Raw genomic sequence first — 27,478 nt, 5'->3', positions numbered from 1 at the left:
GTGTGTGTATTTGGTTTTTATTAAATAGTATTTTTTCCAGCATTGATACAGCCACACCGCCTACCAGGAGCTGTGAAGTGTTGTTTTGCAGTTCGTAGCAGTAAATGGCAGTTTTAGCCGAAGTACGTCCACAGACAAACCGACGTGACACTTGCGTTACAAAACTGTCCCACACGAAAGTACTGTCATTTGCAATGAAGGCGAACACTTTTATCAAAAACAGCTCTGTTCGCGGCTGCTTACATGAAAACAACTTTTCCAAGTACAAATGGCGGAGGAAGTATTAGGCAAGATTTTACTAAAAAAAAATATTTTGGACAGGCTAAAATAATTGGACAAAATACCCAGAAAAATCATTTGATGGGTTTCCAAATCAAAACAAATGATGTGAGAAGCGGAGAAAATATTCTTCGTTGGAAGTTGGGGAGAAAAATAAAAAGGGGTTTTAGCAATTTCTCCTCTGTGTCAGTGTAGTAAGCGAATCGTTATAGAGATGGCGCTAGTGTTTAACGTATTATCATTTGAAATAAGAAGACAACTTTTGAAGCTAATTTTGTTCGAAGTGTCTCGTCGGTTTGTCGGTGGTACGTCTCCAAAGCAAAGAAAAAACACTGTCCCATCTGTACCATTCGGTTGCTAGCGATTCAATTGACCGAACAAACGTTAAACGCTTTGGCAGCAAAGTGATCTCTGCACCGTGTTTGCGCTTGCAGCGGTCAGCGAAAACTCACCTTGAAAGTGGCACAGACAGTACTGTATATTACAACCGGGTTTGGATACGAAGATCCTACTCTGCGGCTTTGCTGAACTGCACGCTCGTCTGGTCGCAGTAGGCCAGGTCGATTTCGATCCCTGCTTTTGAATGTCACCCTTTCAATCACCGAATTTGCGCTTTACACTGTTGCTGTTATGCGTGCTATGGGATTCAAAGGAAACGATCCTCTCTACTGGCGTAGTGTCACCCAAAAGCATGGACGAAACCGATTGACTTAGTATTTTGCAGGGAGTAATTATAGATTGTTAAAGCTAATAGTAATAGTTTATCTTTCCATCTTCTTTATTCCGACGGTGTGGCTCATAGTCAAGGCTATGAGCATAGATGCGATTTAGAGTGTGCCGTGATCGGTGCTGTGTTCTAGGGACATGCGTGTGTAGGTCGATTGTTAAGTAAAGCGTAGCAGCCGCTTAGAGGAGCTGCTACGGATGATTTGTGTGTTAAGACTTTTTTCAACAAGCATAAACTAGTATCATCGTGGGAAACATTGCTGTTCCATGTGCTTCGCATAACAAGTGAGGGTACGGATACCCCATGTTGGGCCAAATTATTGTTCCTTCAAAGTTGCACATTCATTCTATCATGTTTTGCTGTTTTTTCCTTCTTCTTCTTCTCTTCTTCTTCTTCTTCTTCTTCTTCTTAGGCATGCCTCTACAATAGTGAAGGCTGGGGAAAAGTTCGCGTTTGATCCATTGATTGATTGTGGCGATGCAGTTTTGGCGTGATTACAGTCTTTAAAATGTACCTGATCTCTTGGTTTTGTTGCTTCAGTTGCTATCGTTCAGTTTGATTCAATTTGTGGGCAAAGTGTCGTACATGGGGAAACCTTGTTGGTTTGTTGAATGGAACAGTTTTATTCGTCCTCTTCCTCATTTTGGTACGTGACGTAACGTACCGACGAGCGCTCTCCGACGATGAGGGACTGTAAGAACAAATATTAAGCATGATAAAATGAATGTGTTTTTGGCTCATATGGCGCATAAAAATGTGGCATTGTAATAACATGTGGGATGTACCTAGAGTTGTGCTGGAGTAGACATTGATTCTTAAACGAAGCCAGAAAAATGTTGAAATAAATTATACAAATTATATGAAATAAACAATTAAAACAATCTGTAACAATTACCATGAAAAATACAAACCCATACAACAGAAATAGCGAAAATATAAAAATCGTAAGCATCAAACAAACAAAAATGTTTTTAAAAAATAAAAAGTTTTATTTGGTTCCAAACAGAGGACACCATTGGTTCTTACAAATAAACACACATCGCAGCCGTAAATTCAAACGATATTGAACTACACATTAATGTACATAATCTAGGAGGAAACCAAAAGTATTAATAACTAAACCACCACGAGCTACTGAAGATAATCACGTACGCACGCTAGTATGGAGGTTAAATTACAACGACCTTTGCAGGAGGTACAGATCCAGCAGAAAGAGTGCTTCCGGGTAGGGGTGGGCAAGAGAAGCTGGCAAAGCCCTGAGTACACGATTTTACACGAAAAAGGAACACCTACAGCTTCGTGACAAAATGTTCACCCCCGTTCGGAGATGGACAATGGACGGCCGTTTCGGCGGCCCCGTTCGTGTACCCTGTTCCGTTTGTCAATTTCCCATTCGATGGGGATTTTTCGATCGAGGACGGATCAATGGTTTGGGACGAACTGCACGGTCCACTTTCGAGCGACAGTCCAGCATTGTCGATGCCGTTGATGCTTACCTTCTTCTCCTCCTTGGTCGGCGGTGCTCGCAGGAACGTCAGCAGCGGTGCGTAAGCGAAGCAAAGGATCGAAATTCCAACCAGCATCCACTCGAAGCCGATGGTGTTTACCAAGGTGCCACTTTGGAATGAATTGCGCAAAGAAAGCGAAAAGGGTCGACGTTAGATAAATAAAGCAGCTCCCGTCAAGTGTACCGTACGTGGCGCTGGTTGAGTTTTAATTTCCAAAACCCCCTCCCACACACACACACAACTGGAGGTCATGTGAACGTACCTTAGGGCTGGACCGATGGCGAAACCCAAACAGAACGCAACGTCTCCGATGGCGTACACACTGCCGTACACAGCCGAATGTCGAATGTCCACCAGATAGCCGAGTTCGGGCATCATGCAAGAATCGACCATGCCGATAGCGAATCCGAGCCCCGCATTCGGCAAAATCAGATGGTTGATGGAGGTAGCCATCGGAATCTGTACGGGAGGGTTACCATCGTTTGATTAAAGCGGCACGCTCTCGCTTCCGTTCTCTGTTGGTGCTCAACGCGATCAATACTTACACACAGCAAGCACAGCCCGATAATAACCAGTCCCAGCAGCGCCGCCAGCCACCGGCCAATACGGTGCCCCAGCGGACCGAACAGATTCGTTCCGATCAGGTAGCTGATCGAGGCGGGCAGAAAGGTGACACCCTGCTCCCATCGGCTCGCACCCATGTTGTCCATCATCCAGATTGGCAGCGACGGTTCCAGCATCGCAATGCCCATGTTCGCAAACGTGATCGCACCGGCCGCAATGATGATGTACGGATCGGTGACGAGCGCCTTCAGCGACGGCGGGTCCGACTCCTCGATCACGACGGACGGCTGAAGCATGATCAGCTGCAGCAGCCCATCGCCCAGGGCTAGCGCCGACAGCACCAAGAACGGTGCCGATTTACCTACAAACTCGTACATGATGCCACCGAACGGTGGCCCGATCAGTACACCGAGTGCCAGTCCACCGAGCGCGATGCCCATCGCGTTCCCCCGCTCCTTGTCGTCCGTGTAGCGATCGGCCAGCATGCCCATGCCGGACACCGACGAACAGGACGATCCGATACCCTGCAGTGCGCGAGCCAGGAACAGTACCGAGTACGTTCTTCCGAATGCGAAAACTGCACGAAACCAAACGGACGGAATGAGTGTAAGACGCTTTAGGGGCGAGAGAGCGACAATTACTTACTCAGGGTGGAGATAAACATAATGACGAACCCGGCAAACATCGGAATGCTGTAGCCTATTCTGTGTGGGGACAATAAACGAAGCAACGCGGAAGTAGAAAGGGAATAAGTACACCGCACGGTTCGGTAGGGCCTAGTACCGCGATACTTACTTGTGTGTCAACGGTCCCACGATGGGATTGGCCAGCAGCTGGACGAATGCTTTCGAGGCAAACATAAGCCCAACCTCGACCGTTTCCTCCACCAGCTCCTTGTGCCGTTCCTCCCGTTCCGCGTACCAGCTAGCATTATCTGTGACGTAAGGGGAAGCGCAAGAAAGCAGGGCGGACGGGGGCCCAAGGCGTTGTTACTCTTGCCAAAAGTGCTCGCTGGAATTCGAGGAGCAGAACCTACCGTAACCTTGCGTTGTAACGTCGATGCCATTGTACGGTGTCGTCACCTCCTTCTCGCACGGTGTGGTCGGCGGAGTCTTGGGAAAGCTGGCCAGCGGTGCATCCGGGTGTCTGATGTCGTAAAGAAACTCCGGAATGATTGGCACTGTGGGGGAAACAGGGTGGGTTGGGAAATGGGAAACAAAGGAACGGTACAGTACGAGCAGAGGCGAGCGCACTAAAGGTAGATGATGTGCAACCGTGTTTCAAACCGAACCATAAAACTAACGCCTAATAATCTGTAATGGAATGATGCTGGACATAGAGCCACCCGTTTTGCTACTTGTGATTACCGGGGTGTCCGAGTAGTAGTATGTTGCTTTACCGAAAAGGTGTTGCTTTTACGGTCCATACCGACGACATCGTTTGATGGGTTTGCTCGAGTATACGGTACGGGGTGGGGTGCCTTGATGATTTCTTATCTGTACCAGCGGTTTCTCCTCGGTGCAACAGATTCAACAAATATGGTTTTGCCCCAGGGTTCGACCCCGTTTGACACAAGATCTCCCGACCGTTGTGGCTATGGGGAAAAGTAGAAACTTTACGAAACAAAGTGTGGAACCACAGCACAGCACACACTGTGTCCTGTATCTGTATCCTGCATCCTCAAGACGAATATCGATGTCAGTTTCATCAGGTTCGCCCGTGCATAATAACACAATCAACGGTGCTTACGCCCCTCCCTACAACGTACACCTACAGGGACGGAGACTTTTCCATCTATTGCAACGATGATGACGATCACGGTGAAAGTGATGCTCACAGCAGATGGCTTGATAGGAAACGGCATAGTGCACGTGCACGCCCGCCACTACTACAGTGGAGTAATTGAATTATCTTAGTTTTAAATGAAAGTTGAAATTAAACTGTCAATTCTCTCCCATTTCCTTCCGAGATTCCAAGCCACCACACCCCGCCGGCAGTGTAGAATTTGCATCGGCGAACCTCAACGCCCCGGAAGTGGGTGGGGGTATTTCCCAGTATTTTCCCTCTGCTTTAAGGTAAATGGGGGATGCAAACACGGCTTGAAACATCAGCACCCTTGTTTGTCGTGTTTCCGCCTGGTTTGTCATGCGGGAACGGAAAGGCAGCTAACTGAGTTTGGTTTGTTAGTTTTTGATTGTGTGTTTAATTGAGATTTCACTTTAGCTCGAACCCACCTTTTGCCGGAGAGCAAGGTTTTAATTATCTACTAATCTACTGTTTCCAATGGAATAACATCCATGCTACAATATTAAAACGGAATATTCCGATTTTGCAATTTGAGAAAACTCTCCCAAAAGGCATGTTCAACAGGAACGGGAAGGTTCATCAGCATATCCGTTTGCTTGCTATGTAGCGGGAATTGTATAAAGCGCAATTACGCCTAATAGCACCGTTTCCGTTTTGCGTACCATGCGACACCAATCGATTTGTGCGAAGTATTGATCTATTCCTTCGATGGCTCCTAGCAAAGCCCGAGCACCGGTTTTCCCCTTTTTGCCTTTTGCTTCATCACCATGGTTGGCCAATTCCTTCCCTTACCATCGTATGCTGCGCTCCGTATCAAAGACAATCAGACTAAAATGAAGTGCTCGGAGGCGCGCCACATGATGCAGCACATGAAAGCGAACCATTTTGTAATCGAATAAATTTGGATGATTCAATTATGATACAGAGAGCCGTGCTTTCAGGGCACTCTTCGACACTTTCGTTACAGTCGGTGTGATCATTGGCACATCGGCCTTGATGCTGATGGCGATGCTAGGTGCTGTGGCTGCGGCGTTCTCCCACCGTACAACGCTCGAAGAAGGTAAGGCATACATTTATTACAGCCTTATCGTTCATCGTTTAAAGCACGCATGCAGATAAGTGTTGAAGAAGTATATTTACATCCCCGGTCGGTAGTAAGTAAGTTCTGATCGATGCGGAACAGAGACGTCGGTTGCCTGCACCAGTGTGTATGTTTGCAACACTTCGACTCATCCGGCAAAGGAACGAATTTCCACACCATTTGGAGGTTTTGGAACGAGTGGTGCGTCCGGTTTTCCATACCGATCGAAGCCAATCGAAGCTGCCTGTACGGTAATTAGTCAGGAAGCGTAACTTCATCTATCAGTGTTTGGAAAGTGGCAGTACAAACTCTGTGGAAGTGGTAGGTACGTTTCTGGTCCCATCGAATGCGCTACCGCCCGAAGGAGAAAAGGATTAGTTACAGTTCGTTTCGTAGAATAATTTTCCTCCCCTACACCGCCTGACGGCGTTTGCCGTGTTATTATCGTTATCATCACTGCCAGCGGGCACCGCTGCTTGGAAAAGCTTACAGCCCGCCAATTAAATTACCCTTTAACTCGTTTAGCCGTTAATAAACAAGAAATTAACAGCTTGTTTCACGCCATCGTCCTCATCCTTTCAGGTTTGATGGTGATCTCAGGCAATGGCGTTTGAGTTTTTTTTTGTTATTGTTATTTGTTTTAAAATGCTAGTAAATCGGTATTTTTGCTCGGCTGGCAGCGAGAGTTTGAGTGCCTCGGTTTTCATTAATTATATACTTCTAATAAAATAAATGTGGAAAAGACACTTAAGTTAGGTAAGAACAGTATACTGCAGTGCAGCAATTTGATAGTGCTACTTAAGTTCTTACTATATTATAGTCTATTTTTATGCGAAACAAAACATGAGATTTATGGGCATTTGTAGTGCAAAGAAAAAATTCAAAAGAAATTTTACCATAAAGTTTAAACTCAATAAAAAACTCAAACTTTTCTCTTCTTATTTTTTAAATGTTTTTTTTTTCAGTGGTGAAAAATAGTTTAATACTTTAATACGCAATATAATGAAGCTTCCATTTCGATATCGTTTGTTTCCTCTCACAATAGCGTTCAATGGTTCACACCTTTACTTTCACATTGTTCAAATATACATCCCCAACAAGTGTGTCTTACTTCATCATCGGAGCCGCTACAGCAAGCGTTTAACAGATCCCATTGGCATTGCAACCGTCGGAAAAGTGAGCATCGGAATGCTGTGGAAAATACTTTGTCAATCGGTCCATTATCTTGTCCTGTGCAGCCAGCTACGGGCACATTGAAATCGACATCGGAGCGTCCGGAATGTGGACAATGCTGAGGTAGAGAATGCTTCCTCGTACGAACACCCACATTGCTAAACGATCACAACCCTGCATACCGAAGACAGACGATGGTGATGGTGACGACGACGGCCATGGGTGGTAGTTTAACAGCAGCAGGAAGTGTTCTCCCAACAATGCCAAATTGAACCAATGATGTTGGCTAACGACTGTGCGGTAAATTATAAATGATTTTCTTCCCTTTGCCCCCATCAACTATAGAACCATGGCCCCTGGACCGCGGATTGTCGTTTACCACATCTGACGGTAGCTCATTTTTCCCCGTCGAGGTATGGCGACCTTCTGTTGGCTTCTTATGAGCTTTATCCTTTTATTTTAGCACACGGTGAGTGCGTCTGATGACTGACTTGCTCATTATCGCCACAATTTCTTCAACGCATGAACAAACAAACCCGCCTCAACTGTGATCTTTGATGCAGAGAGTGCTCCACTGTGTACAGTGAATTCGGTAGTATAGCTCTTCTAGTTCGATGCTTTATACTTAGTAACAGAAGGAAAGCACAAATGAATCGTGGTGAGAATGATGGCATGTAAGCTAGAACCGCCATAACCACAGAAAGCGAGAAGAAAGGGAACCGTTTCATTTGTCACTTTATGGCGGTAAACTGGGCGGTAATGGTGGTTGTGGTAAATGTTGTTAGTTCATAACCACGAATCATGCAAAGGAAAAATTGTTTTTCAACGTTTCAGTTAAATCAAAACTCCCGTGTCTGTCCAATTCTTGTGGTGATTTTGTTTAGTGATAAACAATCGAAACGAAACATCCATCAGTTTCAATCCGTCTATTGATCGTAATGTAAAGATAAAAAAGGCTTGAATGACACGTTAATTAAAAGCCAGTCCCATGCCATACATCACTAAAAGAATGGAAAACTAAAATTACTGGGACCACATCAAACGGCACTGGAAATGTATTTATGAAATTCTTTCATTACTGAATTACTCGCAAATACGAGAGTGAAAAATAGATGATAATACCCGCATTACACCGTACGATCATTTCATACCCTACTCAGCAGAACTAAATCCGGCACCCTGTGCCGACTTTGACAGATACACTACGATTAGTCATGGGACCGTCGGTCATATCTTCGCCCACCATTGTCTCGCATAGCCGCGCATAGCGTGCAGGCAGCAAACATACGTATGCTTTCAAGACGATAAAAGTACAATGGGAAATATTATCACATTCCTACGAGTTATATGGTGATTAAGACATTATAAACCATCCATAGGACATAGCTTTTCCATTCGCCCCAAGCGCTGGAAGCATATTCGCTGCTGAGCTGCCCGTCTTCTGCTTTGTAACATTTGGTGCGGCTTACGACTAATGGTGTTGTCTGTTGCTTTCGCTTACTTCGCCGACCAAAGGGGAGTAAGAAAGTGTCACTAAACTATAGCGTATGGGTTACTCCAGCAAGGCACGTAGCAAATCTGGTGCGAAAAGACAACGCTCGTACGTACGTATTGGTGCTGGGAATTTGTGGTTTATTTGGCTCCTTTCGTGTTAGACTTTATTATTTTGCCTCTGAGAATGGAGAACGGGTGCAACGTTGTCAACCTTTTGAAGCGGTACGCTGTCACATATGCCTCAAAGTGCTAGTGTCTAGTGTTGATGGTAGGATCAGTTCTCATCTCCAATTCCAATGTGAGATCATAGGCAAACGGAAAAGGTGGATGCTACCCTCATTAACAGATTCCTAATCCACGAGTCAAACGATTTTTCACGCCTCACACTGCCGTTTGAAGCTTCCGTTTCGGTGTCCGTCGTTATCCTACCAGGCGCCTCCATCCGTGAGAACGCGCTTGACAGACAAAGAAGAAAGAGCGAAAAAACCCCTCAATGGACACTCAGGAAGCATTGGGCATCCACATTCACCACATATCTCGGAAAGGACGGCCACCTAAAGTAAACCGAATTTCCAGCTCGTTGACTTTGTTCCCTCGCCCACAGTCCATTTCCGCACATCGCAGCGAGCATGGACCAAACAATCCCCTTAAGCTCCAACGTGTTGAATATGAATGTTCGTAAGCAGTAAGGTACGAGAGCAGTACAGGAAGAGTAGAGACGGCGTGTGTAATTCATTGTCATTTTTTTGCGAACCGATTCGTAATGGCTGCTAATCGGAAAATTATGTTCTTTTCGTCTGGTCCTGCTGCTGGACGTCAAAGGTACACAATGGAAGTGTAAGGACGTGCGGCTGTGAATAATACCAAATATATGTTCTGCTTGTGTGTGTGTGTGTGTGTGTGTGTGTGTGTGTGTGTGTGTGTGTGTGTGTGTGTGTGTGCGTGTGTGTGTTTGCTACGTATTTACTGGCTAACCATAAAATTCAATCATTACAATTTCAACGTGACCGCTTGAAAACTGAAATTTTGTTCGCTTCCTACAATAATTCATTTGAAATGTTTTAGTGCTGCTAATTTTTTTCAGAATATTAATTATTGAATTGTATTAATATTGTATTGCATTGGTTGTATTAATAATAAGAGAGAAAATACGCGTTGACGCACTTTCCTTCTGGCTGTCAGATTCGCTACCATTGTTTTACCAATATGCGTGCGGATCAACCATGAAAAAGTATCACTTACAGTTACATATTACTGTACGTTTGTCAGTTACGTGATACTACATCACGGATTAAACCACTTAGACCATCGCTGCCATTGACAGCTTAAAGTTCAGCGAACACAAGTGTGACCGAGTCCGTGAATGATTTATAGTATTTCGAAGCCGTTCACATTTTCATCGATCACGACACATCTATGTGGTTCGTTTGTCAAAAGCAGGGAGCAGGCTTTTCATGTCTGTTTCACCATTGCATAAAAAACGAAGACTACCAACCGAATGTTGAATGCGTGAAAATCGTGTTCCCAGAGGTCACCGCTCACCAACGACAACCACAGCCCGTTCGAAGGGTAAACACGTATTACACCCGTTTGCGAGTTTTACAGCACCGTCAACCGATACCACTTGCGTCATTTAAACGTTTCCGCATAATATCGACAAATAATACCCTTTTAATTTAATCCTCGCATATACTCCCACTTCGGTTCTCCGTTTTGTTTCGGTACAAAGTGGGGTTTTCCAAATCAACACACACACACACACACAAAGTTACCCATCCACGCTAACATTGAGGTAGGTGCCGGAATGCCAGGTCATTCACGTGAAAAAGGACGCACTTCCCTTGAATTACTTTTTGCCTGTGCAGAGGCGAAACCACTACTGGACACCTGAAATACGACTCTCTAGAGCCGATCTAGCACGGATCGATCGATGGCCGCAATGCGAATCGTAAACCGTTGTAAGTGTGTGTGTATGAGCGTAATCAAAAGGGTTGTTATGATGCTGTGCGTTTGGTGCCTCTAACCCATATAGCGTTCCGTTTATCACGAATGTGAGAAACACTTCTACGTTACATTTACTGCATACTTCTTACCATTACGGCCGGGGATAAATCGCCAACGGGACCATTTTTCATTATCCCCATCTGGATGAATAATTGTGCTGAACAGAATGGCAGTGTACAGTGCGCTAGAATCGTATCAGTATCCATTAAAGAATGCTCCTTAAACGAATGACTATCCAAACAAATTGATGTCTTGTAATATCGTTTTAATGGTTTCAAACCCATGCGGGGATTATTTAATTTAACCATTTTTTAGAACGTTTCAAATTTAAGTGATTGTAAGAACTTCAACAGATAACTTATTGATTCAAACATTTCTTTAAATTGGAAGTGTAAAAAATATTTAAAAAAAAAATCTTCTTCGATGTTTATTGTACAACAAAACAGCCAAACTATTGTCACTATTTTGCATGTTAGTGAACAGACCATGACTCTTGCAACTTAATAAAACTGCAACTCAACCTCAAATAATCTTCAAATTTTACTATAATCTTTTAGCGAAGCATGCAGTTAATTAGGACAATGTAAATAATTATAACATTAAACAAAGCAGTGAACGGAAATGATATTTAAAGCCAGTTATTATGAAACTTAATTATTGGACTGCATCTGTTTGCACTGTCCCTTTTTCTCAGCTATTTCTTACAAATGAAAGAATGTACCTAATCGCAGCGACATTATAATGCACCACTTCCATTCGACACCGTTTACTATTCACAGTGTGTTTTCTTTTTTCGTTGTCCTTTTGGTGCACCGTATGCCGGAAAATGCAACAAGTTGCATGCAGAATAATGGGCTGGGAGGTCTGACAGGGTACGAACGGCTTTTATGCTTTTCTTGTTTTCTTGCTTTCTCTCCCTCTTTCTCGCTTTCGCTCTCTTTTACTGGTACTTGTGAACAAAGCTTGGTCCTTCAACCGTTTACCATTCCTTCAATGAAATAGTCTATTTTTTGTGCAAGACACTCAACGTTGCCGGTGAAGCTGAAATAGATTCTCCGTTTGGCATACATTCAAAGGACCATGTTTTAGCCTATTCGACTCAGACGAGCGGAATGCGTGTGCAGATCGTGTTGAAGCACTTCAGAGGTCATAATGTAGTGCACTTCATTTAGCAACGGTCTTATATTCCACCGTTTTCATTGTTTCATACGCGATGTTCAAAGGCATGGCCGGAAAACGATTGCAATGTCGTACGTCCTTAAACAAGTTGTAGCAGGCAGTTTTCGAAACATACACTACTTTTTTTGTGAATCAACTTGTTATTTGGAACAAGAAATATGTTAATATATGCTTTACAGCTTCACAAGCATAGTGTATGCTCAATCAGAAATGTTAACAGTATAATTTAAACGTTGCGGGAAGCTTGGTGGCTTTCCACAATCCAGTAAAATCCATTCCAAACGAACTCAACCGCATGCAACAGTTGAGTGGTAAAATATAACAAAGCCACATGCCACAAAGTGAGTAAAATGAGCAAAAGACCAAAGACGGGGAAGCGATTTCCACCATCGTCTCCGGATTGTGTGCGCCTTTTCCGGCACTACCAAGAGTTCCGGTGCGACCATTTTCCGTTCCATTTCCGCAGCACTGGGAGTGAGGCAAAAGCGGCAATTGCCTCAGTATCAGCTACGTTCCTGCTAGCTGATTAGGATCTGCTGCCGAATAAGTGGCTTTAAAGAAACAATTTTCATTCTATTATGCTGCCTGTTGACGCGCTTTTTGGACAGTAGGCGGGCAGTAAGCGGCCATCCTTTGTTGGGAGGTGAAACGCATAGCGCAAGGAGGAAGACGGCTCTGCTCGCAATCGTACGAATCCCGCTCCACAGTGATCCGTAATCCTGTGCGAAGGAAATGATTTTACTTCGCTGCCATTGGGAAAACGATTTCTTGTTTTGAGCGCTGTGCGGAAAGATGCTGCCACTGGCAAGCGATGGCGAAGAAAGTGGCGAACCTTCAACCTATCGCCGACTTACTTGGCACTTGTGGCAGGGAGTGTTGGTAAAAATAGCATTCATCAGCAGTGGCGTGCATCGGGAAGATTGTAATTTTCCATCACTGGAAGTAAAAGCGACTGCTGCCGGTAGCTGCCGTAGGGTTTGGGAAGGGTAAATGATTCATCGTCCTTCGTTGGCGTGGTCGGGACTACCCTTATTAGTCTATTAGACAACGGTGGTGTTTTTTTTCCTGTTAGCTCCTTATTCGTGTAGAAGGGAAGCAAAGAAAGTGTAAAGGTGGTGTGAAGTTTATTCGTCGATGATGGAGTGAAAACCATTTTACAACGTCGGAACCACACTGCTTTGCGTTATATTCAATACATTTATCCTGCTGTGTCGTGCAGCTGTTGTGTAATTAACGAAAAGCTTTTCTCGAAAAGAGACGCAGCGCTTTGAACGGCAGTATAGCTCGGCTCTTTATTGTGACCATAATTCCATTTGATTTAACAGTTGAACTCAAAATGAGCACTTAGAGCGGCTCTGAGAGCTCTGAGCTATTATGCAAATATGAAAGTTTTGCACCATATTACACCGCAACCGACATGCTTCGGTGAGCTTTTTTTAAATTAAGCTGCAAATATGACTGCACGAATGGGTCGAAGCGTTGATTATTTTGACAAAGGACTCTTTTGATAGATGTGGCAAAAGATGCTAAAGTGCATGTGTTATTTAAGCTAAAGTTAATTTTAGTGCTGTGGATAATTAAACTGGATATGCCTTGTTCTTGGTCTTCGCCACAATTGCCATCACCCAAACTTACCAACGACGGTCAGCAGCATATTGTCGAGCAGGAGTGCGATGGCGACGATGACGAGTACCAGTTTCCTTGAGCCGCGCCATCTTATCACGTTTGCCTTCAGCGATGCCCACGAGCCGGGTGGCGGCAGTTTCGGAGAAGAGCTGTGATTGTGGCCGGTGCTGCTGCTACTGCTGTTGGGTCCCTGACCATTTCCCTCCGAGACCGTTGCTTGCATTTCAGCTTACTCGACACCAGCGGCCGGGGCGGGAGTTGGAATTGTGAGCAAGGGAGCGATCCAAAACAACCCATTCCAGACATTTTGCACACGGTTGGTGTTAGCACGCGGTGGTCGGTGGAGGTGTTGTCAGTTGTCGGGCCCGCATTTACATCGATGGTCCAGGTTGGTTGGTTGGTTGGTGGGTGGTTGGGCGTCCATCGCCAAAAAGCGGAACAGGAAAGTAGAGATTGAAATGAAAAGCGGATTATTTTCTTTCGCCATTGCGAACGTGCCGATGCAAGGGGGAGGTAACGGAAGGTACACGATGTGGTGGTTGGGTCCGCACGGGAAGGGACACAGAGGTGGGATCAAAGACCGACTGGTACTGGCATGGGTCGGTTCCTGCGGAAGCATTGCCGGCGAGATTAAAGTAAAATACCGCCCAAGACGCTCGGTAGACGTCTGGGTGGCAGTGCGTGGGTTTCTGCTGGAGGAACGCGGGATAGGATGAGATACAGGAAACGTAGAAGCAATGGAAAACGATTGTATTGTCGTAGAAGGAGAGGGAGAAGCTTGGGGTAGAGGAAGGGACGATTTCTGCGGGGACCCACACTCTGCACGCAACGATTGCGGAAGGATCTAATGGTGATTAGGATGGTTGCAGCACGGTTGCGAACGACAGCCGACCGTACTGTCTTACGACAATTGAAAAGTAGTCCGTATCATATTTCATGATTTCCCAAGGTGACGTTTTTATTTCCGCTACCACGAATCAGTTATATCGCACTGCATTATAACTGTCCTTCCTGGGGATACTGGTCGAACTCAACCGACATGAAATGATACGATAAGTTATGGGCTAATGTTGGGACGATAGGAGTTTGGACACTTTATCATCTGACCCACTTGTAGACGAAGTGACACGTAAAATCAACTTAACTAAGACTATTTGTTCTTTGTGCATTATTTTGAATGCTTTATTGTACCTAATCTATTGCTTTGTTAGTTTCGTCCTACAAACAAGTTGTTTCGATCGCTTAGTTTCCATTTCTACTAATGCGAAAATTAGTAACACATATAAAGGTGTACGAACAAATATATATAATATTAGAGAAAATGGTTCAAACTATATGACTCAAAAAGATTCACAATCGCATTGACTAATCTTCTAAAATGATAATCTCAAACACAGATTTCTCATGCTGTTTTTAATAAGTTTTCTGAATTGAATCTGTATGAAAAGAGAAAACGATACAGAATTTAACTTAATTAACAAGTGAATTAAGCTCGCCGCTTCTTTTCTGTTAGCCATTTTTGTCATAGGCAATGACACTATTCTTCTTTCAGTTTACATGTTGAACATATTGTAGATCATCTGTTGAAAGGAAGTTGAAATATTTTTTAACACAAATTTTGAGATCATTTAAAAATTGCTTAAGTTTGCAGTAGAGTTATACAAAAGGCGTATTATACCACAATTACCCGATTATTAGAGTATATGTTACATATAATAAAAACTAATTCAATCGACCATTGGCGGTATACAATCACCAGTTACTAAACAAGGTACTAGAAATTATTCGAACAAAAACTTCCTTCAGGGATTCTGACACATTAATGATACAATACAATAACACTGTCTGCTAAACTCATAAGTTTACGTCCTAAACCTCGCACACGATGATTGTTATTTTTTTTTATTTTAAACAATATCTTATACATTTGTGAAATAAGAAGCGAAATATACGAGTGAAGTGTGAAATCTGTATAAATAAGACATTCAGAACATAAACAGCATGTGTAAATAAATTACATATAGGCAAAATGGAAGTTGGTAAAAAACATTCAGGTGTTTAGGTTATTTTGATCGTAGGAAGGTCATTTAGCAAGCTTCCGAATATTAATATTAGGAGTGTAGATTTAGCTATATCACCATGTTTTAAGTACAATAAGGTATTCTGATTACTAAAATATTCTTCTTTTGGCTCAACAGCCGTTGCCGGTCAAGGCCTGCCTGCACCACTTGTGGGTTTGGCTTTCAGTGACTAATTGATTTCCCCCCATAGCAGGATAGTCAGTCCTACGTATGGCGGCACGGTCCATTTGGGGATTGAACCCATGACGGGCATGTTGTTAAGTCGCACGAGTTGACGACTGTACTACGAGACCGGCCTAAAACTCCCACTACGTGTCAGAAAATAACTTCCTAAAAAACACAAAAAGGTACCTTGGTTTATAAAAAAGTTTCACTTGCACTATCAAACTTGTTTAGTTTGAGCGGAGTGTGGGAAGTGAAACATGCAATCAAAATAATGCTACTATCGAAACGTAACCACCTCGACCGACTTTGCTGCATGTTTGAATTATGCCGGTTTATCATTGAAATGTTTCCCCAAAATCCCCGGCATCAGCGCGGTGTTCTCATTAACAACAATATCCATTTACACGTGCTACCACCAGCAGCCGTTGTGCCGCACTGTAATGGTAGAAAAGTACACACGTTCCAAATTAGAACATCCAATGCCATCGGCAACAATGCGTCGGGTCCACGTTCAAGTTCACTATCACGCGCTCTTCAATTCGTGCAAACCACTGCGTGGGTTGCGATGTTCATAGTGCAGCAAGTTTTACACTACCAGTCCGGATGCAAGGCGATGTACCGATTAGCGCCTCAAACAGCGCAGTGCCAAATGACTCTGTTTGCCCCCATCCCCGTACTCCTGCTACGGTGCCGATGAATTAGCTCCGCTTGCAACTCATCCACGTTTGACCACCTTTGCGAGATGAATGGATGATTGGTAGCATTCGTGACAGGTGCCGGTATGTGAAGCGATGTGGATTGTAAACCGTGCACTAAACGTGGCCTGACCAGAATGGGGCGGAATGGAGAGATTCCTATCTAATGTGAACTATGCGTGGTAAGAGATGATTGAGCACATGAACGACTCGTTGCGCTTGTGGTTCTCCGTGCTGCCAAGAGAAGACAAAAGGTAACTGCGCCATAGTGGGTCTTGTTGAGCGGCCGTCGTACCCGGTAGCGGTAGCCAAAATGGAGCTAACGGGTCGTCACGTGCTAATCGCTCGACCGTGGTCAATGAATGTCACCGGCTTGTATGGTACAGTGAGGTGAAATGCAGCTATTAGATTGCTGGACGCTTATGAGTTGCTAAATGTGTGCGCGAATTGTTTCACAGCGCATGTCGGTGTGTGTGTGATGCTTGATTCTATTTTGCCAACTTCCTCATTTCTGACAATTAAGCAAGGCGTGTGACGATGCATCTCGGCGTATTAAGCCCTAGCAAGGGCCCTTCATCTACGACCCAAATGTGTTTAACCAAACGACGGCGCTCATAAACAATCGCTCACTTATTTAAAAAAAAGGTAATAAAAGGTAATTCAAATAACAGCACAACAAGCAACATTCTTAATTCGTCACGTTCAAGTTTAAATAGGGATTATGGTTTAGCTGTCAGTAAACAACAAGGCATTAATTGCCCAACGCGCACATCAGCCAAAGGCAAAACAGAAGAAAACACGTGGACAATCAATCAAACAGTCGCTAGATGCATGTTCTTATTAGATACTTTGTTTGAACAATAAATTTTAACCTGTTTGATTATGAACGAGTAAAAATTATTGTCATGTTCTTTACCAAGCACTAGAAACAAACGACGGTAAAACAAAAATGCGAACTCCTGTTCAAGAGATCAGCTGCATCACATTTTTTAGCACACCGGTGTGAATTTGTCGCTGTCAAAGGTCGTTCATGGTTTAGTGAACTTCAAGATCGTTATGAATGAAATGTCATCACACACGCCAGCACGTAAACAGATTACATTTCCATCTCTCATTAAATTACCTTTTTGAACTATAGAAAGAACGAGCGCGAGACACCACCTTTCACAAACTTGCACACCACCAACTACTGCCACGACCGTACTAACATACAACTGCAAAATAGCGCCTAACCATATCAATCACGTAAAACACAAATTAAATGCCTTGTATCTGCAACAGCGACGGAAGATGATCGTAAACTTTCCCTAGATGGTACACCGCAACACGCGTTTGGAAACGAAACGTACAGCACTATTCTATTCTACACTTAAGCAAACGAGATAGCGAGGTCGCGTTCGAGCAGCCACGAGTATGGGTTGCTTGGGATTTGAAAATTTCAGACCACCGTAACAGAAACGTATCGCGAAATCGATCAGTCTGATCGGCACTCGTCTGCCACGATGCTAGCCGCGCGGATCGCTAAGAAAAACTAACAAAACATTTCTCCCTCGATGCGTCGCTGTTATCTTAGTCGCTACCTCCTTCGAGCGATTACCTGCGTTGCCCCTTCTAAGATGAGTTTCGTTGTGTGCCCTTCTCTTTCATCTCTTTCGCTCTCTCTCCCTCTCTCTCTCTCTCTCTCTCTCTCCCTCTCTCTCTCTCTCTCTCTCTCTCTCTCTCTCTCGTTCTCTCTTTCTTTCTCTCTCTCTCCTTGTGTGGCTCGTTCGGTATTCTTACTCTCTTTCTTCTTTTCATTTTGCTGATGTCGATCATAAACACACTCACACTCAGGCGTGATAAAGCTTAGGTATATGTACGCACAGAACGAGCTGTTGTCCAGCATCGGAAAGCTACACTTATCTCGACCCATCCTCATTTGTATTGGGGCATACATCTTCCTCCTCATCATCGTGCGGTTTAAAAGCCACAGTTTTTGGAGCTTCGGTCAAGCCATCCTCGAATGAGACACGACCGGTCAAACCTCCTTAGCTTCACACACATTTGACGGTTATAATCCATGTTGGACAACACACGACCGGCGCGGCTCCACAGGTATCAGTGGCCGCGTCTTCAAACGCTTCACACCCGCTTCTATAGACAACCTGCCACTGCTCCATTCTCCGCATGGAATGACTTTCATCTCTTGTGTTTATTGAACGATGAAAGAACGAAGAAGAACGAACGAGAGAACTTGCTCTCCTAGTGCCGAATAAACCAAAGCGAAGCTTGGAAAGATAACGAGCTCTCAAACGCCGAAAGGACGGAGAACCTGTTTTTGGGAGATCTTTTACTTCATTTTTTTTCTCTTTTTGTCTTGATGCGATGCTTTGTGATGTGTCTTGCCATCTTCCTGGATGTGTGTATTTTTTTAATTTTAAGTTTAAAATATTTGGCAAGGCTAACCTCTTCCATCTTCCCCGGATATGAGCACGGAGAACCACGCGACGGTCTTATATTAGGGCCGTAAACAGTAAAGAAAGCAAATCTTTAGATTTTTTTTGGGCTATCCTAATGCGTTTAGAACGAAACGGTAGCATTTATCGACCGAAAAAAGCTTGGACTGGTGGATGTTTTTGTGCTTGCCAAAACGAAAAAAAGCACGTGGAACACATGTGTATCCGGAACAGGTTTTGTGTGTTTTTGATATTGCTAGGATTACAAGACATTAAGCTTGTTTTCTATAATTTTATTCCATTCTAGCGCCGCATTTGGGAGTTTTTATATAAAAAGTAACTTGTTTTTAATTCGTTTTTTTGCCGTTTTATTTATAATGGAACGTAATAAACAATGCTATGGTATACCTATAGCGTTCTCCGGTGTATGCAAATCGTAGCTGTGCATAATGTCAAGGAAAGAACATGTTAGTTTTACTCAGCTATTGCATTATATCCAAGAAGCCAGAGATGAAAAGACCTGATTATCTCGATCGCCTCACAAATCAGACGTGTTTTACCGGCGGTGCATTGCAACTAAAGGTTAGAAATGGTACATATTTTACAAAGTTAGACATTAAATTGAAATAAACTTAAGTATAAATCCGTAGTATTTTTCCATTTACCAATGTATGATTTTTTTTTCTTACAACGTTAGTTAGTATATTGCAAGAAATGTGTTCGATATAAGGTTAAACAATAATATCACTAGACACGTAGTCAAATGATATCGAATACTACAAACAAAAGCGTGGTTGGATTATTATTCGAACCGTCGACCAAGAAAGCTCAACAACATAGAAATCAGTCCAGAAAAAGGGAATACACATTCCAATCAAAGATGGGAATTAAAACAATATAAGTAATTAAAGCTTACCAGTTACTTTCCCATGAGGAACTAGTTACAGTTAATAGTTACTAGTAACTGGTCGTCAGATTAAAAAAAAGTGAATCTTTGAAATACCTTAGCAAAATAACTAGTTAGCACTAACTGGCAAGAGCAACTAGTTACAAGTAACTGATGATCTGAGTGGAATGAACTACAAGATTAAAAGTAACTAGCAAAAATATCGAAAACGGATAATGGACTGGTAGACGAAGGCGAGACACTGTGGCGGTTACGGCCTCTCCTGAGGAAGGCCAAGACCGCAAAGCGCTTGTAGCGCCAGATAAGTAAGTAGCAAAAATATCTAATTTTCAGTATCTGACAAGAATACATAGTATTAAGTCGGATGTAATAAATTCGTAGTGTAAAAGTAACTAGAACAAATAACTACTAATGACTAAATAATTGTACGTTCAGTGCATTATTTGTTAGAATGGAACGGGCGAAATTGTGGAAAGAAACTCCTTAAAAAATAATATCAAGACATCAGACATCAAAAATGTAGGGAATTTGACCAGGTTCGAGTCGATGTTTGTCTTGTTTGTTTGATATCTCTGACAGTGAACTTCCATATAAGTTCCTTATATGTTTGTTCGAGTCTAATGTTTTGTTCGATTGGTGTCAGAGCGCGATGTAACTAGGTAATAATCCATAGTACCGCGGTTTAATAAGGTACTAATACAGAAATTAGTTATTTTTACCTATTAGTTACTACACAAAAATATTGTCTTCTTATTTTTAACAACTCTAATGATGTTGATGATGATCAATATCCCTGAAAATATTTTACTGTAGTATGTACATGTACCAGGACCAGTTTTTTTTAAAGAGCACAGTCATGTAGCAATAATTAAACCAACTGATTACACCAAAATGGTAAAATACACAAAATAAATAAAAAACAAAATAGAAAAAAGAAGTTGGAAATATATCCAATGGTATGATGTGTGACGCAAATAAACATTTTGAAGTTCTGTAAACTAGTTCCTAGAAAGTTTTGCATTTTTCCTGCTTTTGCTTTGATCGGCTTCCATAATCAACTTACATTTATTTGGTGTAACACGGCATAATACAAGAACATTTTAAACACGTATTCCATTAAGGTGTGATAGTTGAACGGTGCTAGCGAACCCGAACGAATGTAATGAAGTTTTATAAAGAAAATGAATTAAAAAAAACTAAAAACTGTCCAAAGGAGTTAAAGAGTTAAAGGAATGTTTATTGTTAAATATGAATTAAAAAAATGGATTATCGCACTCGATTAAGGCAAAGTCGTTCTCAAATTTGAGCAAATTTTTGACCTCCCGCACTGATATAATTAAAAATATTATTAATTAACCCAAAACATCAAACAAATAGATATTTGATCGATAAAATATTTTTTAACACAAGTTTTAGTTCTTAATTCATTTAGCTCTGATCATTCTTAGATTATTTTCCACACATTCCTCTTACATGCTTCAATGTGATTATCAAGAGAAAAGAAGCCTATATCGAAGCAGTTCAACAGTCCTACATCTTTTGCAAGAGGTCCATTAGCTATATTTAGTATTTTAAGTAAATATTAGCATTTTCACCTTTCTGTAGTGTTTCACAGGTATGGTTCGCTGCAGCGACGGAAAAGGTTTGAAAAGCACTCTAAAAGATAAACACCGCTGTGAACAAGTGGGTTTGAAACGGTTCTGAGAATCTAGCCGACTAGTTTTCGTGTCGTTGTTTTCTGTAGTAAAATCACGACTGTGTGCCGATGGTTTTGCACCTTTTTGTTTCTTCACGGATTAATTGAGATACAAGTAAACTTTTGCCGGCCGTGCGCTAGACCGTAAAAATATGATGAAATTTTAATGTAAAAAGTTGCTCTACCGTTTCCTGGTTGTGGGCCGCACGGACCAATTCTGACATCAGCTTGACCCTTGTACCACATCTGTCAACTTTTGTGCGTTTGGGCATAATTATTTCACCCTGTTTTCACTGAATGGAACGGAACGGAACGGAAATCGGGCATCCAATAGAACGATCAGGTTCAATAAAGGAAAACTGTTAAGCTACACCCTGAACCCAATAACCGCCGGTAGTTGGAAAGTACCGCGATTGGGGAAGCTTTGCGAATCAACATATAGAGTTTTGCTTCTTTTATGCGATGGCAGCCACGCTTTCCCAATTGTCGGCGTGATTTGCTGCTTCTATCGCCCTCAAGTCCTTGCTTCCTTCCGGTAGTTCCTCGCATTCGACTCGTCTTGTTTCATCCGGAACGACCGCTTTCTGGTACGACCGCTTTTATAGCAACAATCAGCGATGATAACGACCTGTAAACGGGTCCCGGCTGCTAACCGACTGTAAAAGAGCTCGATTTTTTAAAGCTAGTCTTCATTCCGTTCCTTTTGTACACGCGTTGCCAGGTGCGAACAGGATAAGGGAAAGGCAGCGCGAAAAGTGTAGCACGAAAAGCAAAACGACAAACATGAAACACTACAGGAAGCCATTTTCAAAGCAACGATTGTGCACGACGGGTGGTTTGGGCGAAATGGATAGGCAACAGCCGCATGGTTGTGCTAGGATACAGGGAAATATTGTGCCACAGCTATGGCATTTTTCGCACGTGGCATGGCAGTCCCGGCCGAGACGCTTGCTCATGTTGCCGCGAATGTTGGCACGAGTTTGGTATATATTTCACTCTCTTTTCATCCCAGCATTTCAAGTTCAGCTGAAATATAAATAGATACTCCACGAGGTATCGCATCGTGTGCAGTGTGGATGATACACAACATTTGTTTGGCCTTAGTACGGTGAAAGCTTGCTGAACGGAAAAGAGCGTCACCTTTGGTTGCCAGGCAACCGTACAGAATTGAGTTTTCGGCGTTGTTAATTGGATTTAAATGGTTGGATTGACTTTAATTTGTGAAAGATTCGCATCTTTCCAAAACATAACCACAAAAAAATATATTAAGAGAAGTTTATTTCACAGCAGGATTAGAACCATCAAGTCAACATGCCGCAAAGTAAGCTCTTATACTGCGTAGCAAACCCTCCTCAACCCCATAGTGCTGGTTACTTACATGATTCGGTTGCGTTGTGGGTCTACGGGAGGGATCGCAAATGAACCGGAAGTCTGCGGAGCAATGTCACTTCATCTTGCAACGGAAGCTTAGCGACAGTACCGTACCGCTCGAATACCCGACGGCTGCGGTTCTGTGGAATTTTTCGTCGAATGTTCGCTGTTTTATTAGGTCGCCTGTATGTGGTTTACTTCCTTGAAATGGAAGTCAGCAAATTCGTCACTACCGGAATGGCACTCACCCAGGAGCCTGCCTCACTGGACACCAGCTAAACCACGTGTTCTCACGAGTGTTTTTGCTATCCTGTAAACGTATACAAGGAGACCGCAACCTGAAGGATGTATAAAGCAGGGTAAAAAAACAACACTTTTCGAAATGTACTCGAATCGAAACAGAACCAAATATTTTTCCGGCTTCTGTTTGGATTCCCATTTTCCGACGGACTGGTCTGGGAAGCGGCTCGAGCATTCGATTCGGTTCGTTTGCGTTAACGTTCGATTAGGTTCTGAACCGGGGAGTATTGCGAAAATATTATGAAAAACAACCATGGCGAGTGGGTCCAAGCGATAAATTGACGAAAAACAATATTGAAATCAAACGTAAAACTGCGCTGCTGAGCTGCGGGTATGTAATCACTTTAGTCTTTCCGAGATATTATGGACCAGTATGAGTATATTGAATGGTTATGATGTTTAGTAAACCCGGCTAGTCTACATTACACTACACAGTACACTGTTTTTGTTTGTCGCATGTTCGCATATTAATCAGTTTAATTCATTAGAAACCAGCGCACAATCCGTTTTTTCCATCGCTTTTGCCACTGAAAACGGCGGTTTATGACTCATCACTTTTAACACTTTTGTACCAATATTAGCACGAACGCACGGCAGCACAGTATTGCAGAAGTTATGACGCAAAATATAAGAAAAAGCTAAGGTTGCCAAGTGATTGCCAGATGTAACATGAAAAACCCTATATCAAGTGTCACTTGAATGTCGTCTTTTTCGAAACACATAACTCTTCGCTGATATCTTACCGGAAAAGAGAACCGCGGCCTGCTGTGACGAGATCCAGTCTCGTACTGTGCGACACGCTTGCAGCTGTCCAACGAATGGTCGTTTTCTTTCCGAACGTTAGGCTAGCTGGCAATGGATGCTGGCAAGAAGTCCCCTCTACCCCCCCCTTCTCCTCCTCCTCCTCCTCCTCCTCCTCCTCCTCCTCCTCCTCCTCCTCCTCCTTAGCCGAACCGTTACGAACCGTTCCGAAACGGTTGTGCGCTCGGTGCGTTGTCACTAGTTGTCCCGTTTTCACCTATCACCGGAAAGCTGCGTCCGGAAAAGCTATAGCAATAGCAACAGTTTTCCCAATCGTGTGCTTCGGCGTTCACCTTCTTCGGTGGCAGGATACAATTCTTTCACGCTTTTTATTGCACTTCCAAAGCCAAATCTCCCTACTGCTCCTATCGGTCCCCATCATCCTTTCCTCACACCGCACGAAGGTTCTCGTTCACGTCACTTTGCTTCGCTCGGTTTTTGGTCCTTGTTTGCTTCGCACGAGCTCAATTAAATGGGTTTAAAACAAAAAAGTACGATATACGCAGCCATCATCATCATCATCATCATCATTCTAGCTTCTTCTGGCGGCAGGGTTTCGTTAGAATGTCTTCGGATTTGACGTTCGTATTTCCCGAGCTAGATAGACGCACACAAGCAGTGGCGCGTTAAACGGTGGGCGGACTGGGCGGCCGCCAGGGGCCCCGGCGATCTAGGGGGCCCCGGCGATCTAGGGGGCCCCGTCATTGTGGATGTTCGACTTCGTATCGATTCTACCCCCCCCCCCCCCCCCCTCTGGATGGGACTTTTACCATCTATTTCAAAAAGACTCATTTTTAATTAATGCATTTTTCCCATCGCTTCACTCACTGTATTTTGTCAAGGGCCCGAACCGAAATACCGGGGCCCCATACTACTCAAAGCAGCACATTAAATGTTCTAAGAAATCTGCCAATACTTGCATCACAGTCGCAAGCGAAGAACGCTGCGACATGCGCGCACAGCTCAAATCAATACCTCATCATCGTTGTCGCAAAGTATTGGACAGAGCGAGAAACCGTTAATTTTTGCTGGTGTGGGTGGCCTGTGCACGAGCACCCAAACCCAAAACCACGCAGAGCAACTTGCTGCTAAAATGGAATGCACAGCACGCTGCGCTTAACTACCACCGAAAACCCGTTACACAACACAATCATACAACACACCCAAGCAAAAATTTAAAGACCCCGAAACACAATATCAATACACCGACTCGTAGCCGGTAAAATTAGCAGGAAAAATTGACTAACATCAAGCAAGCAACGGTGCTCCAGTGGGTAGAGGTTTCATTCGAGAAACGATTCCATCGATATCGATGTGTGCGCTTTTCAATTTGGCTGGGATGAAACGTGCCTGCGCTTGTCTGGGGCCCCTATACTTGTTTTGCAGATGTGTGCCGAAAACAGACAGCTGTTTTCACGCGAAAAATGGTATTCACATCTCAAGCCTGAGATCGTGAAGCGTGCCTGCTTTTAACGAAAAACCTTAAATTTTCACGCGGGGTCCTACTCAACTTTTGTGGTCAACTGACAAATAGGGGAAATCGGGAAGGGGTGGTATTCATATGTCCAAAAAGGAACTCGAAAAAGGAACATAGTTGTATTTACATACAACTTTTTGCGTGAAGACAAAATAAAAAACCGTTACAGCTATACTGAAGCCAAAACTCAAAGGTGGTTTACGGGGCCTCAACGATTATGTGGACTCTTCGATGAAGGGGTCCCGTCGGTAAGGGCCCCGTCGGTAAGGAGGCCCCATCAATAAGGGTCCCCGTCTATTAGGGGCCCCATCAATAAGGGGCCCCGTCCATTTGGTGTCTTGGTGTGGATGGTCCGTGCTCGAGCTCACCAAAAAAACGCGGAGACACTTGCTGCTAAAATCCAATGCACGGAACACAGAACAGCGCTGCGTTTAACCACAAAGAAACCCCGTTGAAACAGCCACAATCACAAATCATACACAGACAAAAATTTAAAGGCCCCTAAACAAAATTTCAATACACCGGCTCGTAGCCGGAGAAATTCGCAGGAAAAATTGACACCAAGCTCGCGTTGCTTTAAAAAGTCTAGGAAGATCGTTTGGTCAACGGTCCTTCAGTGGGTTGAGGTCTCATTCGAGAAATGGTTAAATCGATGTAATTGTGTGCACTCTTGGCTGGGATGAACCGTCTTGTTCTTGTATACGGGGCCCCTGCTATCGCTTTGCGATTTTGTGTCGAAAGCAGACAGCTGTTTCACACGAAAAATGGTATTCACATTCCTGGCCTGGGATAGTGTATTGTGTCTTTTAATGCAAAAACTAAAATTTTCATTCTTGGCCCTAATCGAACACATCAAGTTTGTGGACCGAAGAGAAGGGGAAATGGGAAAGGTTTCAGTTAGAAGGAAGGGGGGAAGGGTATAAAAATACTCAAGGAACCTATGGACCATGTTCATTTATATATGGTTTTTATCGACTATTTCAATTTTTGCGAATACAACAAGACCAAAAACCGTTACAGATGCATCTACATACAGCCATAATACGAAGAACAATCTCCATTGCCTCGGCCATTTGGGGGCCCCGTTGATGATTCCGTCGATTGAGGGGCCCCTTCCATTTGATGTTGTCAACCTAATATATCCCCATTTTTCCCCCGGGGGTTATGTTTACAATCAGATTTACTATTACTACCAGACCTATCAGAAGCATATTTATTTTACTTATCAGAAGCATTTTACTATCAGAAGCAGAAAACATTTGCCTTTTTAACATGTGCAATATTTTTGTTTACCATGTGCACCTTAGTTGGAAGCGTAGAACGCTGCGATACATGCCCAGAGCTCAACACAATATCATTTCATCATCGATGGCCCAAAGCGTTGGATCAAATGCATTGAACGCTACGCGCGAGTTGGGTAAAGCGAAATCCGTTACAAGAGATGCCTCACACAAACTACATGCACATACGACATTAAAAGGCTCCGAAACCGATCTCAACACAACGGTTCGTAGCCGTAGAAATAAGCAAGAAAAATTGGCTGACACCAAGCACGCTCTTTTTATCTGTTGAGGTTTCATTCAAGAATCGATTCCGATGTCGATGTGTGCGTTTTTTAATTTGGCCTGTGTGTATGTTATCACGCAAAAACTAAGAACTCGTGCCCCGGCTAACCTTTGGGGCCCCAGTTAAAATTGTGGACTGGACGAAGTGATGGTGGAAAGGCAAGCTGTTGAAGGGTTTGGGTCAAATTTGGAAGGGTCGACGGAAAGGAAATATCGATATGAATGATCGCGTAAAATTTGAACTAATTAAGCTATCGGCAAAGTCCGGCCCACCACAATATGCAGTCAGGCCCGAGAAAATATTTGCGCGATTTTGAAAGATAGGAAGATCCTATTTATTAAAAATTAACTGAACATATTTTAATATGACAATTCATATCGTTGAACTATTCCAAATTTGATCACCATAACATGGATTGTCGGACCAATCAATATGGTCAAATTTGAGGAGAAATTAGAAAATAGAAACGAATAATTCCATAAAAACCTAACTGTTGATTTTACGAGAACAATGGTTACACTCTATTGCTTTTTAAGGATGCAA

The 27,478-nt window shown here is 43.3% G+C and overlaps 1 protein-coding gene across 6 annotated transcripts; it reads right to left on the bottom strand.

Annotated features, from left to right (window-relative positions):
• Positions 1–1,229: 1,229 nt before the first annotated feature.
• On the bottom strand, positions 1,230–23,908 carry LOC121587867 (synaptic vesicular amine transporter). Of its 6 annotated transcripts, none has more exons than XM_041905111.1 (10): positions 23,835–23,908; positions 22,799–23,129; positions 13,451–13,687; positions 4,115–4,258; positions 3,874–4,012; positions 3,724–3,782; positions 3,060–3,655; positions 2,777–2,973; positions 2,503–2,623; positions 1,230–1,697 (listed from the first exon to the last, which is right to left on the bottom strand). In XM_041905111.1, the coding sequence occupies exons 3-10, from the start codon at positions 13,662–13,664 to the stop codon at positions 1,629–1,631; spliced, it is 1,539 nt and encodes a 512-aa protein (XP_041761045.1). In that variant the 5' UTR covers positions 13,665–13,687; positions 22,799–23,129; positions 23,835–23,908; the 3' UTR covers positions 1,230–1,628. The 6 variants fall into 6 exon arrangements, with proteins under 6 accessions (XP_041761045.1, XP_041761040.1, XP_041761042.1 ...); XM_041905106.1 differs by lacking the exon at positions 1,230–1,697 and having other exon boundaries at positions 1,973–2,623; positions 22,799–22,931; positions 23,040–23,129; XM_041905108.1 differs by lacking the exon at positions 1,230–1,697 and having other exon boundaries at positions 1,973–2,623; positions 22,799–22,931; positions 23,040–23,101; positions 23,835–23,904.
• Positions 23,909–27,478: the final 3,570 nt, after the last annotated feature.

This window comes from Anopheles merus, chromosome 2R (genome assembly GCF_017562075.2).
Source record: "Anopheles merus strain MAF chromosome 2R, AmerM5.1, whole genome shotgun sequence".
Taxonomy (NCBI): Eukaryota; Metazoa; Arthropoda; class Insecta; order Diptera; family Culicidae; genus Anopheles; species Anopheles merus.
The sequence above is the reverse complement of the archived record's forward strand: the minus strand, read 5'-3'. Positions and strand labels throughout refer to the sequence as shown.